The following is a 19,569-nucleotide window of genomic DNA, read 5'->3' as shown; positions in this document are numbered from 1 at the left end:
TGAATTTTACTAATAGATTCAATCCTTTGGGTTTGCATTGGTTATTCTTAATATTCTCTCTGAAATATTCTTGGAACCAGCAACTCATTTAACTGTAATTAATTAACCTTGCTTTCTTTCCTTTATTGGAGACTGGAGAGTTAGAGCTTACTGCCCAGAGAGGAAGTTAGGTCCTGAAAGGACCATGGAATTTGAAGGACATCTCTCAGTTTAGCCCTTGCTGGGCCCGACTTCCACTACATTAAATGAAGTGATCTCCCAGCTAGGCCCAGTTAATAGACCAACTTTCCTCTGTGCTTTACACTTCTGTTGAATGGATGTTAAGATTTTTTTTTTTTTTTGACAGGCAGAGTGGACAGTGAGAGACAGAGACAGAGAGAAAGGTCTTCCTTTTGCTGTTGGTTCACCCTCCAATGGCCGCCACAGCTGGTGCGCTGCAGCCGGTGGCAGGAGCCAGGTGCTTCTCCTGGTCTCCCATGGGGTGCAGGGCCCAAGTACTTGGGCCATCCTCCACTGCCTTCCCGGGCCACAGCAGAGAGCTGGACTGGAAGAGGAGCAACCGGGACAGAATCTGGCACCCCGACCGGGACTAGAACCCAGTGTGCCGGCGCCGCTAGACGGAGGATTAGCCTATTGAGCCGCGGCGCCAGCCCTAAGATTTTTTACATATAACATTCTACCCATGTTTTGAATTACCAGAAACTATATAAAAAATTTTAAAAGGGTACCTGCTTTTGAGCATCTCATAATTTGGAAAGGGAGGCAAGCAAATGAAAAAATAGAAAAATAGTTACAAGCAGATAATTATACTGAAGAATGAAAACATAGAATACAAGTATTGTAGGAATCCTGAAGAGGGAGTGACATTCTATCAAAGGAAATGACATAGGTAGTTTCACCAAGGAAGTGAAAAGGTTGGTTCTCAGTGATAAATAGACTTTTCTAGGCAGAGATAAAGAACAAGCGTATTCCAGAAGGAGGGAATAGCACGTACCCCATCAGCCCTCTACAGTGCGTCTTTTTAAGAGGGAGCAATAGAGAGATCTTCCATCTGCTGGTTCACTCCTCAAATGGCCACAACAGCCAGACTGGGCCGGGCCAAAACCAGGAGCCTGGAGTTTCATCCCTGTCTCCCACATGGGTACAGGGCCCCCGAGGACTTGGGCCGTCCTCTGCTGGTTTCCCAGGTGCATTAGCAAGGAGCTGGATCCAATGTGGAGCAGCCAGGACTTGAACCAGCATCCATATGGGATGCCTGTATTGCAGGTGGTGACTTAACCCATCATGCCACAATGCCAGTCCCCTCTACAGTATGTCTAAACCCAAAGCAGTAGAGCCAAGTAGAATCATGTTTCAGTGGAGGCCATATGGAATTTCTCTTTCTAGAATTTGTTTATAGATGGTTTGTTCAAACAGGGACCCAATCAGAAAGCACACATTACATTTTATTGTTATCTCTATCTTTTGTTAGCTTTTTCTTATGGAAGATTCCAGACAAACAAACTAGAATTAATAATATAATGAAGCGCAGCTTTGTGGCACATCAGGTTAAGTCTCCATCTGGGATGCCTTCTCTCATAGTAAAGGGTTGTTTAATCCCTTTTGTTCTTCCTCCCTCTTTTCTTTTCCACTAATCATTTATTTGCTAGAGAAACCAGGTCACTTGCCCTGGAAGTTTTCCACATTCTGGATCTGCCTGATTGCATCTCTATAAAAGCTGTTAACCTGTTTCTCTGTCCTGTTTCTTATAAACTGGGGTGGTAGGAAGCAGGTTCAGTTTTTGAGGGCAGGAATACTCAGGGCTGGTACTTTCTGTTTCTCTCCAGCAGTAGTCATCCCGTCTTTTGCCTTTCTTTTTGTGATGGTCAGATTGATTTGTAGGTAGTTATGTCTGCTGGGTCTCTTTTAAAACTAGAGCTGTTAGCCCTCTAGATTTTTACATGATTTATTGGATGTATGACTTAGATTTTCATAAGATGTTTTTTCTCCTAGATTTGCTAATGATTTCCTCATGGTTCTGTTTTACTTGAGAACACATATTTTGATCAGATCTGATCATTAACCAAGAGCTTGTGCACACACACACACACACACACACTTTTACTAAGTGTGGTATAGGTGAGGTGGCAATTGAAGGTATCAAAGCAATTATAATAATGATCTCTCAGGTTGCTCTCATAATAACTTCATATTTTCTACTGGAAGATATTCACATAATGAAAGTCAGGTTTCATCACATCCTTCTTATTCATTGCGATTTTTTTTTTAAACAGGGAGGTAATTGAAATGGCTAAGTATGTGTGTTAGGGTAGTTTATCTACAATTCTCAAACTCCAGAACCTTATAATATGTATTATATGTTTCTGGATTTTCTATGCAGTGTTTTTTTTTTTTGTTTGGTTTGGTTTGGTTTTTTTGTTTGGTTTGGTTTTTTTTTTTTTTTTTTTTTTTTTTTTTTTTTACAGGCAGAGTTAGACAGTGAGAGAGAGAAAGACAGAGAGAAAGGTCTTCCTTCTGTTGGTTCACCCCCCAAATGGCTGCTATGGCCGGCGCACTATGCCGATCCTAAGCCAGGAGCTAGGTGCTTCCTCCTGGTCTCCTGTGCGGGTGCAGGGCCCAAGGACTTGGGCCATCTTCCACTGCCTTCCCAGGCCACAGCAGAGAGCTGGACTGGAAAAAGCGCAACCGGGACAGAATTTGGCGCCCGGCCCGGGACTAGAACCCGGGGTGCTGGCACCGCAGGCAGAGGATTAGCCGGCCTATGCAGTGTTTTATAAAAGAACTTAGCGCCGCAGGCGGAGGATTAGCCTAGTGAGCCACGGCGCCGGCACACCGGGTTCTAGTCCCGGTCGGGGCGCCGGATTCTGTCCCGGTTGCCCCTCTTCCAGGCCAGCTCTCTGCTGTGGCCAGGGAGTGCAGTGGAGGATGGCCCAAGTGCTTGGGCCCTGCACCCCATGGGAGACCAGGAAAAGCACCTGGCTCCTGCCATCGGATCAGCGCGGTGTGCCAGCCACGGCAGCCATTGGAGGGTGAACCACCGGCAAAGGAAGACCTTTCTCTCTGTCTCTCTCTCTCTCACTGTCCACTCTGCCTGTCAAAAATAAATAAATAAATAAAAGACAATGTAATTTGTTGGTATACAATTGTTCATAGCATTCCCTTTTAGTGATTTGTATTGCCCTGTAGATTAATGACATTGAGCATCTTTTCACATACTTGTTGAACATTTGTATGTCTTTTTTGGAGAAATTCAAGTCTTTTACCATAAAAGATATATATTTTTTCAGTTATTTATAGAAATTCCTTATGTTTATGAGTATTAACCCCTTGTCATTCGAATGTTTCAGAATGTTTTCTTCCGTTCATTATATTGCCTTTCACTCAGTTGTTTCCTTTGTTGTGCAGAGATTTTCCATTTGATGTAGTTCCCCTTACCTATTTTTACTTTTGTTGCTATATCCATGAAATCATTCTGAAGACTAATGTCATGACACTTTCCATTTATATTTCCTTTTAGGGGCTTACATTTTCAGGTCTTAGTTTTTAAGTCTTTAATCCATTTTGAGTTGATTTTTGTGTATGCTATAAGAAACCAGGTTTGTTTTTTTTTTTTTGCTTGTGCGCATTCAGTTTTCCTAATATCATTTGTTGAAGAGACTCTTTGTTTTCCATTTTTATTCTTGGCATCCCTGCTGTAGATCAGTTGACCATATGTGTGTGAGTTTATTCCTTGGCTCTCTATTCTATTCCATTGTTCTATATGTCTATTTATATACTAGTACCCTACTGTTTAATGATGTAGCTTTGTCATATATTTTGAAATCAAGAAATATGATGTCTCCAGCTTTGTTCTTTCTCAATATTGTTTTGGTTATCATGGGTCTCTTGTGATTCTGTGTGAATTTTAGAATTGTTACAAGTAATATCTTAATATGTAAAAAAAAACCCTAGTTTAGATTATTACCAGCTTAATATTAGTACTAAATAAAAATTCTGCTTCTTTTTAACTCCATTTTCTCTCCCTCCTTTGTGCTGTTATCACCATACAAGTGACATTTTATACATTGTTTTCCATAAATAATATTTATGCTGTTGTCTTTTAAATTACATCAGAGAAAGAGTTACCAACAAATGATACATGTATACTATCTTTTATTTTCACCTATGTAGTTATCTTTCAGCATGTTCCTTATTTCTTTATTTGTCTTTGAGTTACTCTTTAGGTCTTTTTATTTCAGCCTTAAGTATTCCCTTAAGTTTGTGTTGTAGGTTTGCTAGTGCCAATATCTTTTACAAAATATAGATTATTTTTATAGATATATGTATACATACATATATAAACATATATTCACATGTGTATGTTTCTTTATAAGGAATATTCTATATGTGAGGTATGTAAATGATTACATATTTACAAAAACGCTCTTCTCCTTAAAATGAAGCTCTATAGATGCTCTTTGCTTGCATCTTTATAAGTACATTTCCTGAAACATAATCATTAACAGAAAGTTTCAATATTGTAAAGTTATAATATAGTTATATATACATATATATATTTTAAAATATTTATCTATTTATTTGAAAGTCAGAGTTACACAGAGAGAGAAGGAGAGGAAGAGAGAGAGAGAGAGGTCTTCCATCCACTGCTTCACTCCCCAACTGACCGCAACCGCTGGAACTGCACCGATCCAAAGCCAGGAGCCAGGAGCTTCTTCCAAGTCTCCCATGTGGGTGCAGGAGCCTAAGCACTTAGGCCATCTTCTACTGCTTTCCCAGGCCATAACAGAGAGCTGGATTGGAAGTGGAGCAGCAAGGACACAAACTGGTGCCCCTATGGGATGCCGGCACTGCAGGCGGCGGCTTTACCCACTACACCTCAGCGCCAGCCCCATACATATATATTTAAAAACTCGTTTAAGCTGAATAAGGCCTTAAACTTATTCCATAGTTCTCATTTTACACATGAGGACATCAAAGGCAAAAGGGATTAAGTGGGGCTATGGTGTAGCAAGTAAAGCTGCTGCCTGCATGCCAACATCCCATATGGGTGTGGGTTCAAGTCCCAGCTGCTCCTTTTCTGATCCAGCTCTCTGGTGTGGCCTGGGAAAGCAGTAGAAGGTGTCCCACCAATGCTGTGGCATAGTTGGTGAAAGTCTTGGCCTGTAGTGCTGGCATCCCATGTGTAAGCAAATACAGTGCCAACTGTACAATTCAGCTCCCTGCTAAAGTGCCTGGGAAAGCAGTGGAGGATGGTCCTTGGGCCCCTGCACCCAAGTGGGAGACCTGGAAGCAGCTCCTGGCTCTTGCCTTTGGATCGGCTCAGCTCAAGCCATTGTGGAGTAAACCAGCGGATGGAGGACCTCTCTCTCTCTCTCTCTCTCTCTCTCTGTGTCTCTTTGTCTTTCTCTGTCTCAGCATCTCTCTGTAACTCTTTAAAATAAATAAAATAAATATATATAAAAAAAGATAGAAGATGCCCCAAGTGCCTGGGCCCCTGCACCCATGTAGGAGGCCCAGAAGAAGCTCCTGGATCCTGGCTTCAGATTGGCCTAGCTCTGGCCATTGCGGCCATCTGGGAAGTGAACTACTGGGTGGAAGATCTCTCTCTGCCTCTCTGTATTTAGTGTCATAGTGTAATACATACACTATGTACATGCAGATTACACTACATATACACTACATACAGATTACATATGTATTTAGTATCATAGTGATAGTATTCCAGAGCTCTCTCTGCCTCTCTGTAATTGTGCCTTTCAAATAAATAAATAAATCTTAAAAAAAAAAAAGAGATTAAGCAACTTGACCAAAGTCATGACACTATTTCTTAGTAGAGGGCACACTAGAAATCAGATTTCCTGACTGCTAATTCATGGTGTTTCCCCATCATTCCAAATTTCTGTCAAGATGTCAACTATGATTACCTAGTTTGATGATAAATTATTAGGGCCCCAAACAATGAATTATTCCATAAGAATTTAATTAGAATAATTTATACAAGTTAATTAGGTTGCTGTCTGCCTAATGGATTTCTGTTGGAACACTTTGATACTGTCCGCTCAGAAGTCTGATTTCCATGTGATTTTGATCCTGATCCTTGTACATTATTTTACAAATTCAATTTTTAGGCTTTCATAGTCTGAGGATCTCGCTCATATTTCAATCCCGCTTTGATGTCAGGTCTTTGATAGGAACTCTGTGGGCTGTTCATGAGAATGCATAAGAATTGAAAGCCACCAGAGCAAAATGGGTCGATTCGGTTATCAGTGAATTTGGACTTTTTGAGAGTTGTTGTGACATTTGTGGTTACCATATCAATCATGTATGGTAGTAGATTGCTTCTCTTTAAACATTGTCTTACCATGAGAATAGAAAAACTCAATTCATTTTAACATTATTCTGTCTCATAATGGTAGCAATTTTATTTTTAGACTCACAGTATTTTAGTTCCTTCCTATCTGTATGTGTTGTATTTCTTTCTTTTTTTTTTTTTTAAGATTTATTTATTTATTTGAAAGGCAGAGTTACACAGAAAGAGGAGAGGCAGAAAGAGAGAGGGTCTTTCATCTGATGATTCACTCCCCAGTTGGCCGCAGTGGATGGAGCTGCATCAATTGAAGCCAGGAGCTTCTTTTGGATCTCCCATGCGGGTGCAGGGGCCCAAGAACTTGGGCCATCTTCCACTGCTTTCACAGGCCATAGCAGAGAGCTGGTTTGGAAGTGGAGCAGCGGGACTCAAACCGGCACCCATATGGGATGCTGGCACTTCAGGCCAGGGTGTTAACCCACTGTGCCACTGCACCTGCCCCTGTGTGTATTGAATTTCATTCGTCGTTCTGTGTAAGTTAAGGGTAGAGGCTTCATTTTGAATCTAATCTGACATTTATTAGTATTCCACGCAGTGGAACCTTGGGCAAGTAACTTAACTCCCAAGCCTTAGGCTCCTTGTATTCCCTTATAAATGGGAACAGTTTTAAAAACACATGGAGTTGTATGAGGAGTCAGTGAGATAATACCTACAAAACTCCTAAAAGAGGATGTAATGAGTGCTCAGAACATGTTGGTTCTTATTATAATCTATGTGAAATTGTTTGAACATTTATTTTCTCTTTTGTTTACCTTCATGCTGAGGAGAATGCGGCCACAAGGATCAAAATCCTTTGGAGAGGAAGGACGGGAAAGTGGGCTGGCCTGTCTCCGACTTACAGCCTGGGACATGCAAGGCTGCATGGAGCCCAGGGGATCCAGAGTCTAGGCAGCTAGCAGCCATACACCTGGGTATTGTTGTCCTACTGTGTAGGGGGTCTTCAAGCCCACCTCCTGCTTGACGATTCACTGGAAGGACTCACAGGACTCAGAAGAGCTGTTATAATCACAGTGACATTTATTACAGTGAATGGGTGAAGATTGAAGTCAACTGGGATGAGATCCAGTGGAAACCAGGTGCATGCTTCTCCTGGCTGAGTAGCCCAGACATGCTTAATTCTCCCTGCAGCATGTAATGACATGTGCAGAGTGTTGCCAACCAGGGAAGCTCACCTGAGCCTCAGTGTGCAGAGTTCTTATTGAGGGTCAGTTGGAAGGGCACGCAGGGCCTGCATGAGTGACTGACTTCAGCTATTCATGCTTCCCCTTCCCACCTCTTGAGCAAAAACAAGTGTTTCCCATAAATCTCATTGCCAGGATAAACTTATCTGGATAAACTGATGCAGCATAGCCCAAATTCTTATTCATATAAAATCACTCTAATTGAGCAGAATATATTAAAGCCCAGAGATTATCTACCCAGAGTGGCGCAAGGCCAGTCCTGAAGACAGACCTGTCTTTGAAATGTGCAGTGTTTGAGCAGCTCACACCTGCCGAGTTAACCCTTCCCTGCATACTTACCTGTCCTTGCAACTTCAAAATTGAGAGAAGGTGCACATGGCTAGTGTGCCAACATGCTTTTCCCTTCACACAGGGGCCTGGTTGTTTAGATTTTTCCCAAGGCCTAGATTTACTAGGAGAATAGAGTTGGTGCACCATTTGGCACCAAACCACCAGTGATAAAAGTTATGTGAGCACTAGACTAAATGGATTTTTAAGTTTTTTTTTTTTTTTTTTTTTTTTTTTTTTTTTTTGGTTCAAAAAGTTTTGAAATCCATGTAGTTTTTTCAATGAACTTTTTGAAGGCCAGTCATATGCATGGACTTCAAAATCTTTTGTACCAAAATAAACTTTTAATTTCATTTCCACAAACTTTTTAAAGTACCCTGATAGCAGGCACCTTCCTCAGGTAAACAAAGTCAAATCAGATACTGAAAAGTGCTGTAGATGAAGAATGGTCTTAGAGTGTTTTCATTGATAATGGCTGGGACTAAAAATTTAGGAGGCCAAAGGCAAATAACTTCAAGTTCCCCTGTCTCAGTTTCTAATGAGAGAAGACAGGGCCAGTGCTGTGGCGTAGCGGGTAAAGCCACTGCCTGCAGTGCCCGCTTCCCTTATGGGCATTAGTTCATGTGCTGGCTGCTCCACTTCGGATCCAAATCCCTGCTTACGATCTGGGAAAAGCAGTGGAGGATGACCCACATACTTGGACCCTGCTACCCACCAGGGAGATTTGGAAGAAACTTCTGCCTCCTGGCTTTGGCCTGGCCCAGCCCCAGTCATTGTGACCATCTAGGGGAGTGAATCAGCTGTTGGAAGATCATTCTCTGTGTCTCTTCCTCTCTCCCTATAACTCTGACTTTAAAATAAATAATAAATCTTAAAAAAAATGACACAGTTACCATTTAGATTGGATTAGTGGGCACTCTAAGTACAATACTGAACCAGTAATCATTTTATGTAATTATATTTAAAAAGAGGCAATCTATCAAATATATGTGAATAATATGATTTACTAGCTATATAAGAGCACTTTTGGTCAGTAATTCATAGAAAAGAATCTGTTATGTGCCCTGATTTGGACTTTAAAGTTATTTTTATTTATTTCTATGCTGATATTGCTATGGTTTGAATATAATTTGTCCGTCCCAACTCATGCAGGAATTTAATCTCCAGAGTCCTATGTTAATGATATTAAGAGGGGAAGGAAATTTAATCTGTGTTGTTTAGGGATGGACACTATGAGTGAGGATTGGGATTGGATTAGCTCTTTAGGGTGGAGCCCTCATAACTGAGTCCTGGGGACTTTGTAAGAACTGGGACACACATATGAGCAGACAGGCACAGTCCCCATCTGTTGCCACCTGATGCTCTCTGCCACCTCAGGGGAGCACCGTCACCAGAGGCCAAACCAATGGGATCTGCCTGATCTTGGGCTGTGAACCTACAGAACCATGAGCCAAAATAAACCTCTTATAAGATTAGCCTGTCTCAGGTATTCTTTAATAGTAACAACAACAAAGGACTAATCAGATATTATGCAGATACTGTCACCTGTGCTGTCATGTGTCTGATAAAAGTTCTCTCAAATTTGATAAGCAGTCCTAAAACAAATTCAATGCTGTATGGAAAAAATGTACAATATTAGCTCTTTTCCTGCCTAAATGTTTAAGTATCCATTTATAAAATACAATTTTAATTATAGCATTTATAGTTCATTTTATTAAATAAAGTAGAAAAATTTTAGATATAATAATTCAGTGGGACCATTATAATTATCTAGCTATTTATCTTATCTATCTACCTACCTGTTATCTACTGATCTTTTCATACTTTGGGGTGAAGTAAAAGTTTTGGCTTTTAAATTTTCTAATGATCTCTCTAATGTAAATGCAAAAACATTTTTAAAAAAGAATAACACCATATCTAAAATAAATTCTGAGCAAGAGACTGAATCCAGCTCTATCTCTTTCAGAGCTTTCTTGTCTTCCTTTTGGGCATAGACAATATGTTGTTTTGGCTAAGTAGTCTTTTTTTTCTTTTTTAAATAAAGATTTATTTATTTATTTGAAAGTTGAGTTACAGAGAGAAAGAGAGGGACAGAAAGAGATCTGTCCGTTGGTTCACTCCCCAAAGGCTGCAACAGATAGGGTTGGGCCGGGGTGATGTCAGGAGCCTGGAGCTTCATCCAGATCTCTCATGTGGGTGTTCAAGCACTTGGGCCATCTTCCACTGCTTTCCTAGGCACATTAGCTGATCAGAAGTGGAGTAGCTGGGACGCAAACTGGTGCCTATATGGGATGCTGGCATTGCAGGAGGTGGCTTTACCAGCTACGCCACAGTGAAGGCCCCAGACTAAGCCTTCTTGCCATATTCAGTGCTCATAGTGGAGAAATTTTTGGAAAATTCTTTAGCCCCCATGGATGTATAAATTTGGTTTGCTTAGCTCTTGATTATTCCTCTCATCCTTCACAAACATGTTATTTTCAAAAAGGTTTTGAATTTTGAAGTTTTTTGTTTTATTTTTAAAAGTGTTAACGGAAGGAAAAATTTCTTTCTACTCAGATTGGGCTCATTGGCTGGGACTCATGGAACAAAAGAGAAAAGTGTACAAACTTACTCATTATAAGTTTAAGTGGAGGCTGGCTATGTGGCACAGTGCCTGAAACCACTGCCTGCAATGTTGGCATTCTATAAAGCACTGGGTTGAGTTCTGGCTGCTTTGCTTCTGATCCAGCTTCCTGCTAATGCACCTGGGAAAGCAGCAATAGATGGCCCAGGTGGTTGGGCCCCTGCCACCCATTTGGGAGACCCAGATGGAGTTCCAGGAACCAGGCTTTGGCCTGGCCCAGGCCCAGCTTTTGTGGCCATTTGGGGAGTGTACCAATGGATGGAAGATTGAGCTCTCTCTCTCTCTGTCTCTCTCTCCCATCTGCCTTTCAAATAAACAATAATTCAATTTTTAAAAAAGTTTTACATGGCACAGAAATGAAGACCTGAGGAAGTAGTTAAACCTGTATTTTTTTTGTTAAAGATTTATTTATTTATTTGAAAGTCAGAGTTACACAGAGAGAAGAGAGGCAGAGAGAGAGAGAAAGGTCTTCCATCCACTGGTTACTCCCCAGTTGGCCGCAATGGCCAGAGCTGCGTTGATCCGAAGCCAGGAGCCAGGAGCTTCTTCCAGGTCTCCCACATGGGTGCAGGGGCCCAAGGACCTGGGACATCCTCTACTGCTTTCCCAGGCGATAGCAGAGAGCTGTATTGGAAGTGGAGCAGCTGGGACTCGAACCAGCGCCCATATGGGATGCCAGCACTTCAGGCCAGGGCGTTAACCTACTGTGCCACAGCGCCGGCACCAAACCTGTATGTTTTATGCTAGGTTTGTTGAAGAGTAGAAAGTCCTGGAGAAGTATGATAAGATAAAGTATGAAACTGGTGGAAGTATAGCAAGGCCTGTTTGTTCAGATTCTTCTGTGTTGTCTTCAGAGATTAGAATGCTCCTCTACTCTGGGAATAGGAAGGGTGCTTTCCAACTAGTGGTCTCATAACCTGTTTTAGCAGAGATTCAGAAAAGCCTTCCTGGACTTTATGACATGCTTCAGGGAAAAGTCAGAAAGTCCTTCCTGCCCGTGTCATTCCTCAGGTTCCCTTAGCTTGTCAGAAAACAAATTGCAACGGATTTAGTAGATCTTTATTTGTGACTCATGGATCACGGCAGCTTCAGTTCTACAAAATGGCATGAGAGTCCCACTGGGTAATAGCAGAACGAGGATTTTGCGCAGTGAGAAGCAGGACGCAGGACAATAGCAATAAGGATGACTGGTGAACATCAGGTTACTTTTGTGTAAGGGTTAAAGCTGAGGGAACTTCCTTATTGTGCTGGCTAAAACTGTCTTGTTGGGGATTTGCCTGTGCTCTCTGCTGATATACTGGAAGGTCAGATTAAACAATTTAGTTTCGGCTAGGTGGTGTGGACCTTCAGCAGGAGGAACTGCCTCTCCATTAGTCTGTTAGGCGTAGTGCAGGAGCTCAGTCCAACCCAATGGCCTCCTATAAATTGTATTTAATAAGCACAGAATATTCAATATGGCGTGATTTTGGCATATTATATTCATATGTTGGGGCAGTATATCCTGAACTCCATCAAAGCAAATGAAAAAGAGAGAAAACAACGACCCTCCTTACATTAATATTTCATCTATGTCATTCAAGTTCAAGCTGACTTAAATGCTTCTGGCAGAGTTTTGTTCTGTATCTAATTTTGTGGCCATAGGCATTGCAATTAACACTGTGCTTGTTAAGTGAACCAGTAAGAGAATGGGAGAGGCCGGCGCCGCGGCTCACTAGGCTAATCCTCCGCCTAGCGGCGCCGGCACACCGGGTTCTAGTCCCGGTCGGGGCGCCGGATTCTATCCCAGTTGCCCCTCTTCCAGGCCAGCCCTCTGCTGTGGCCAGGGAGTGCAGTGGAGGATGGCCCAGGTGCTTGGGCCCTGCACCCCATGGGAGACCAGGAAAAGCACCTGGCTCCTGGCTCCTGCCATCGGATCAGCGCAGTGCGCCGGCCGCGGCGGCCATTGGAGGGTGAACCAACGGCAAAAGGAAGACCTTTCTCTCTGTCTCTCTCTCTCACTGTCCACTCTGCCTGTCAAAAAAAAAAAAAAAAAAAAAAAAAAAAAAAAAAAGAGAATGGGAGAGGTGAAAAGCAGTAGATCATTCAGCCACTACCACTATTCCTGATTACTCTCTTTTTATCACATTGGTCAACATCCTTTTTATATATGCATTTCCCCTTGGTGTGTGACAGCCATCAGTGTAATCATCTATCACTTCCTGGCAGAGATGGAGGCCTTGTAGGGTGCATGGAAATTGCTTTTTAAAAGTGAGGTTACTATAACAATACTTTCTTCATGAGTCACGTTAGATGTTATCCTTACTCCCTTACTCCCCCATTCTTTGTGACACATTTTCAGGGAAGAATGCACAAGTTTGTATTTTATGATTATGAGATGACAAGACCACCAGTTGAAATATTAAAAAGAGCAACAAAAATCAGCTAAATAATTGTCTCTATAATATTATCTAGATTATTCTTTGAGTTAAAATTTAAGAAAATAAATATAAATACCTATAATTCCACCATCCAGGGATGACCACGTCTAATAACATACACAGGAAAATTTGATATACAACATTCCAAACTGTTTTCTCTGCATTCACACACACACACAGAACCATACTCCACATAATGTTTTATAATATGTTATTTTCCCTTTACAGCATATGGTGGATATTTTTCTGTGCCAATGAATATAGAAAAAAGTTACACAGATGTTTTTATATGAATTCTGTCATAGTTTGTTTAAGGAAAGTATTCTTGAATGACAAAGCAAACCAAATTCAATGATAACAGCAACTGAAAGAGGTCTGGCTCAACTTCCTCCAAAATAAAGGGATTAACATAATGTGATTGAAGCCCTGACAAAATAGTGAGTCCAGCTGCTTGGTTACCGTTTGGATTCCCACCCCTGGCCACTAGTAGGGCTCTGCTCTTAAACATTAGTTGTTTTCATAAAATTGTCTTTGCAGACAAATTGTCTTGTAATTGTAGTTCTGTCTTATAATTTCAGTTCTACCATTTATTATTTTTGTAAACTTTAACTCTCTCTTAATGTCACTTCCCTCATTTGTAACAGGGGGTTACTAATAACTGCCTCATAGGTTTTTGTGAGGATTATATAAGATCATCTTTGTTCTGTGTTCCATAAATTATTATTCAAATTATTTTTTAAAGATTTATTTTATTTATTTGAAAGACAGAGTTAAGAGAGAGGTAGAGACAGAGAGAGAGGTTTTCCATCTGCTGGTTCACTCCCCAGGTAGCCGCAACAGCCGAAGCTGCGCCAATCTAAAGCCAGGAGCCAGGAGCCAGGAGCTTCTTCTGAGCCTCCCATGTGGGTGCAAGTGCCCAAGGACTTGGGCCATCTTCTACTGCTTTCCCAGGCCACAGCTGAGAGGTGGATCAGAAGAGGAGCAGCTGGGTCTCGAACCAGCTCTCATATGGGATGCCAGCGCTTCAGGCCAGGGCTTTAACCTGCTGTTAAACCTGCATTCTTCCTATAGATTTAAGAAGGAGTAGAGGAAAAGAGGAAGCTATAAAATGCAGTGAAATAAAAGGGGTGAATATTTATCTGATGTCAAGGTGTAGAGGCATTTCTAAGCATAAATCAAAGGAAGAAATAATAAAGAGAAAGTTGATAGATTTGCCACATAGATAATTTAAATTTCTCTATGTTTTTACAAAACACAAAAACATTTTATACAAATTGTAGCATTGTAGAATAGCTCAAAGATAGTGAAAAGCATTGATAATCTGGCTGTCTGAACTAAAATAGGCAACACAAGCTCATCTTCCGTTCCAGTCCAATTCAGAGTTCTTCACAGTTTTTTCTGATGGTTCCTCCCAGCCCCCACCATCTATTGCAGACATAAAATTAACTTCTTCTAGAAGATTTCATAATCAATGTTGGGTTAGACTTTCTAACAGCTCTAGAAAACCAACCCAGAGAAGCTCTCCATCAGATTTCTGTTGCAGTAGCCACAAATTTGAGTGAATTTTGAGGTACTAAAATCTTCTTTTAGAGGTTCTGCAAATTCTTTTAGTACTATAGCTGGGGTCCTGTAAACCAGATGCAGGCCGGCTTTCCTGGGAGAGTTTTGTAAACATTGGTTCTGTAAGTGCAACCAGCCTTCAGTTCTAACATGGCTTGCCCTTCCTGTCTAAATGAACACTCCCCTTAAATATGACACTCATGCACACCTTTGGTTGTAGATTCAGTGTGTCTAATTATATCCTGGTACAAAAGAAGGCAGATTCTCTGAATATAGGAAGACTTTCTGAATTCTGGAAGAGTCAGTGAAAATCAGATGTTTATGACCTTTCAGCTTACAAAAAGAGAATTTACAAAATTGTTGCAAGTTGCACATGACTTGTGATTTAGGAAAAAACAGAAATGGCTTTCTTATATGTCCATAAAACAGAGTATTCAAACCACACCCATGGTATAGAAAACAGAATAGCCACAATAAAGTTTTCCTTCTCAATTGCATTCAGACCTGGGATGTTGATTCTTACTTGTCTGAATCTTGAGTTAAAGTCTCATGAAAATGTCTGTTTGACCTCATGGAGTCCTGAAAATCCTCAGTCCACTGCTGTGACTTCAGAGTTAGCTAAGCAATGTCGGCTCACCCTTGACGGGACACTAAATAGTTTGAGAGGTTTTGTGCAGTCCTTTTGGAGGAGCCTCTGAGATTGTCCTTTTTTGTTGAAGATATGGACTGACTTTTAGATTGTAGTAGAACCTTCAGGGGAGCACCAGAATCCCAGAGTAAAATAAGAGACTTCAGCTGGCTATGAGTAGTTTATTACTGAGGACTCTCAGTTGTGAAAGGATGGATGAAAGCTCATGGTAAGAATAAAGCAACTGACAAGAACTGTCTATGTTCCTGTGGCCTGCAGAACAAAGATGATAAAGCCATTTGTATTTATCAACTTCTCATTACTATAGCGAAATACCTGAGGCAACTTTTTTTTTTTTTTTTTAAGATTTATTTTATTTGGGCCGGCACTGTGGCTCACTTGGCTAATCCTCCACCAGCGGTGCCGGCACCCCGGGTTCTAGTCTCGGTTGGGGTGCCGAATTCTGTCCCGGCTGCTCCTCTTCCAGTCCAGCTCTCTGCTGTGGTCCAGGAAGGCATTGGAGGATGGCCCAAGCGCTTGGGCCCTGCACCCGCATGGGAGACCAGGAGGAAGCACCTGGCTCCTGGCTTCAGATCGGCGCAGCACTGGCTGTAGCGGCTATTTGGGGGGTGACCCAACGGAAAGGAAGACCTTTCTCTCTGTCTCTCTCTCTCACTGTCTAACTCTGCCTGTCAAAAAAAAAAAAAATGCAGAGAGACAGATATCTCCTATCTGCTGGGTCACTTCCTAAATGCCCACTACAGCCAGGGCTGGGTGAGACCGAAGCTGGGAACCTGGAATTCAGTCTACAACTCTGACCTGGGTTGCAGGATCCCAAGTGCTAGAGCGTTGTATGCTGCTTCCCACGGTGCACATTAGCAGCAAGCTGGAATTGGGAGCCAGAGCTGGGACTTGAACCTATGATGTGGGCATCCCAAGCAGCCTTTGATTTTAAAGACTGAGTTCATTAATCCATTTCCTATCTTCAACTACTTTGAGTTAGATTTTCTAAATGTTATTATTACTTGACATTTTCTTATATTTGTGAAAAGAGAAAGATGAAACTACATGATCATAGAATTTTGCAATTTCTTAGAACTTACAAAAAGTCTATAGAGGAACCCCTGCTGATTCTTGAATTAATGGTTTTAGATATCCCTCTAATGATTCTCTGGCTTTTATTCTTTTCAATCAGATGCTTTGTTGCATGTCATAAAAAGAGAAGTTAGCTTATTAAAGACAAGATTTAAAAGTCCTAAGTATTTATTAAGATCTTTTCCCCACATATATGATTTATTTCATTTATTTGAGAGACAGAGTTACAGAGAGAGTTAGAGAGAAAGAGAGAGATCTTCATCTACTGGTTCACTCCCCAAATGGCTGCAATGGCCAGAGCTAAGCTGATCCGGAGCCAGGAGCCAGGAGCTTCTTCTGGGGCTCCCACGTGGGAACAAGAGCCCGAGAACTTGAGCCATCCTCCACTGCTTTCCTAGGCACATTAGCAGGTAGCTGGATCTGAAGTAGAGTAGCCAGGACTCGAACTGGCACCCATATGGGATACCAACCCTGCATGCTAGGGCTTTAACCTGCTGTGCCACAGTGCCGACCCGCCTTTTCCCTCTTAATCAAGAACAGAAAACCAAGCATGTTGGAGAGGAAGCATTTCCCATAGTTCAGCTCTGAATGTTTGTATTTACAGAGCCTATTGTAGGACATTGCATCCTCCATAGAAAAATCCTAAGTTAAACCCATTCATTGTACATTTTAAAAATCTTTTTTTCTTAATCTGTTTTTCAAATTGGAAATGAAAGAGCAAACATTTGGTGCAGCAGTTCAGAAGATGCTTGGCAGCACGTATCAGGGTAGTGCTTGGGTTTGAGTCCCAGCTTCTCTTCCAGTTCCAGCTTCCTGATGATGTAGGCACACCCTGGGGGATAGCAGGTGATGGCTGGAGTACTTGGGTCCCTGCTACCCATGTGGGAGACCCAGGTAAAGTTGCTGACTCCTGGCTTTGGCCAGGTCCAGCCCTGGCTGTTGGGGCATTTGTGAAGTGAATCATTGAATGGAACAATCTTTCTCTTTTCTCTCTCTCCAATCTTTCAAATAAAATAAAATAAATTTAAAAAATCAAGTTATTAAGAAAAAGAAACTTGAAAGAAAACAAACAACAAAATGGAAATAGAGAGGGATACATTTAGTAAATAAAAACATTGTTACTATTTAACAATCCTAGAGAGTCAGTAGTTTCTTGGGTTCTGCTGCTGAGCCCATTTTCAGCACATTTTCTCCCATAGTGGAAGAATTGAGAAACTGAAAAAGAAGAAGAAAGATGTCCTAGTGGAGAAAATAAAAAAAGAAATAAACCAGTTTAAACTTGCTACCAGCTTTGGGAGATTTATTATTCCAGAATAGGTAAGCAGTCATATTTATCTTCAATGAGTTAAATTACTTTTTTTCAGATTGATGATTACCCAGAATTTTTGAATTCACCTGATAGAGAAGTCAACCAACATATTCGTATCATCTATTCTTCAACTGTTAAAAAAGAATGTGAAAAGTCAAAAGGTCTTGGGAAATTCCTGTTTCCATTTCATCATGCCAATGCTAACAATAAAAAAGGTATGTAATATATTTCTTAAAATTATATAACAAAAGATGTTTCTTTATGAGATAAAAAAAAATCCTAACATTCTTTACACCAAAGCTGAGCTGACCAGTCCATTATCAGTAGCACAGTGGCTGGACAAAGTTTGCCATGAATACCGGTGTTTAGAATGGGAGGGTGTTGAGCGTTTGGTGCAGCTGTTAAGTTTCTACTTGGGATGCCCCATTTTGTATCAGAGTACTTGATTTGAGTCCTGGCTATTGTGCGTCCAGTCCAGCTTCCTGCTAATACACACCCTGGGGAGCAATATTTGGGTCCCTGCCACCTACATGAGAGACCCAGGTTGAGTTCTGCGTTCCTGGTTTTGGCCAGACCCAGCCCTGGCTGTTTGATGGTGAACTAGCCAATTGAAGATCTCTGTTAGTCTCATTCTGTTTTCCAGCTTTTCAAATAAAATGAAAATAAATAAAAACAGAAGGAAAGGGAAAGAAAGGAAAAGAGAGAAAGAACTTTATTCACTACATCCTAGTTTTCAATAAAGTTAGGATCATGATTCCATGTGGTCAGTTCTTGTTTTATCTTAATAATCTTATTAACATCTAAAAATTTTAACCTAAAACCTGGAAAAGAAGTACAGTCAGGTAACCAGAAATAATTTGAATTTGGCTTTATAGAAATGAGCCTTGGGCCTCTCACCAAACAGGGAAGCCATCAGCTCATTTTCCGATAGTTATAGTTGTTAACAGCAGTCACTCTTTATGCAAAAATATTTGTTGGGAATCTGTCAACAAAAATTAGAACTGGATAGTAAAGTGGGAAAAACAGATTTTTACTCAGGATTGTTGCAATAGAAAAAAAGAGACCTCAGTGCAGACCCTGGCTCCATTCTGAATACAGTAAGGACAAGTGGGGATTTGTAGCCAAGGAACAGGATGGGTTGTTGGATAGAAAATTACCACAAGTGGCCGGCGCCGCGGCTCACTAGGCTAATCCTCCACCTGCAATACCAGCACCCCAGGTTCTAGTCCCGAATTCTGTCCAGTGGTGCTGGATTCTGTCCCGGTTGCTCCTCTTCCAGTCCAGCTCTCTGCGGTGGCCCGGGAGTGCAGTGGAGGATGGCCCAAGTGCTTGGGCCGTGCACCTGCATGGGAGACCAGGAGGAAACACCTGGCTCCTGGCTTTGGATCTCTCACTGTCTAACTCTGCCTGTCAAAAAAAAAAGAAAGAAAGAAAGAAAGAAAATTACCACAAGAAAACCTTGGAGTGAGGTACATGGGGAATTCTGACCTAATAGTATCCTAGCTGAAGGCAGATCAGGGTGATCTGACATCACCTGGGGGATGTAAACAAGGAGAAACCCTATGAGAGGTAAAGAATAATTGTATATGGAGGTTGGGGGTTGCTGGCTAAACCAACTTAGCAGACCTTTTGCTAAAACTGGACAGTGCAGACAAGTCCAAGAGTTAAAGCCTAATGGAAAAGCTTAGGCGAGCATGATGTAAGGTTGACCAAGGAGAGAATCTTTGTCACCACCTAAGAACTGCAACACACACCTAGATACAAAGATGAAAAGTCACCTTAGATCCCGTTCTTGGAGAGCTCAGCATCTGATGCAGGTGATTTTCCTGCTGAGCCCATGGAGATCTGGAAGATCCACAGTGGGGTGGGGATAGGAGAAGGGCGAGGAGCCAGGGGTCCTAGCACCCTCCTGACTCAACCAAAACTGCTTTGCCTGTATGTTTCACTTGTTAGGCTTTTCCCAGGCTTTTCTCCTGTGAAGAAGTTTTAAAAATCCACAGACAAATGGGTAAAAATATAATTATCCATGTAATATCATATGTACGTCAGCAATTTACTATTT

At 41.5% G+C, this 19,569-nt stretch overlaps 1 protein-coding gene across 3 annotated transcripts in view; it reads left to right on the top strand.

Moving 5' to 3' along the window:
- The window catches only part of C11H12orf56 (chromosome 11 C12orf56 homolog), a 97,580-nt gene that overhangs the window by 18,150 nt on the left and 59,861 nt on the right, over positions 1-19,569 (top strand). For all 3 annotated transcript variants that reach the window (XM_008256734.4, XM_051845643.2, XM_051845642.2), the window contains exon 2: positions 17,563-17,722. In XM_008256734.4, coding sequence (XP_008254956.1) covers positions 17,563-17,722 — 160 coding nt within the window. The remainder of the gene's footprint in view (positions 1-17,562; positions 17,723-19,569) is intronic.

Source organism: Oryctolagus cuniculus, chromosome 11 (genome assembly GCF_964237555.1).
Source record: "Oryctolagus cuniculus chromosome 11, mOryCun1.1, whole genome shotgun sequence".
In the NCBI taxonomy this organism is placed as follows: Eukaryota; Metazoa; Chordata; class Mammalia; order Lagomorpha; family Leporidae; genus Oryctolagus; species Oryctolagus cuniculus.
Note: the sequence above shows the minus strand (reverse complement) of the source record. Positions and strands in the feature narration are given on the sequence as shown.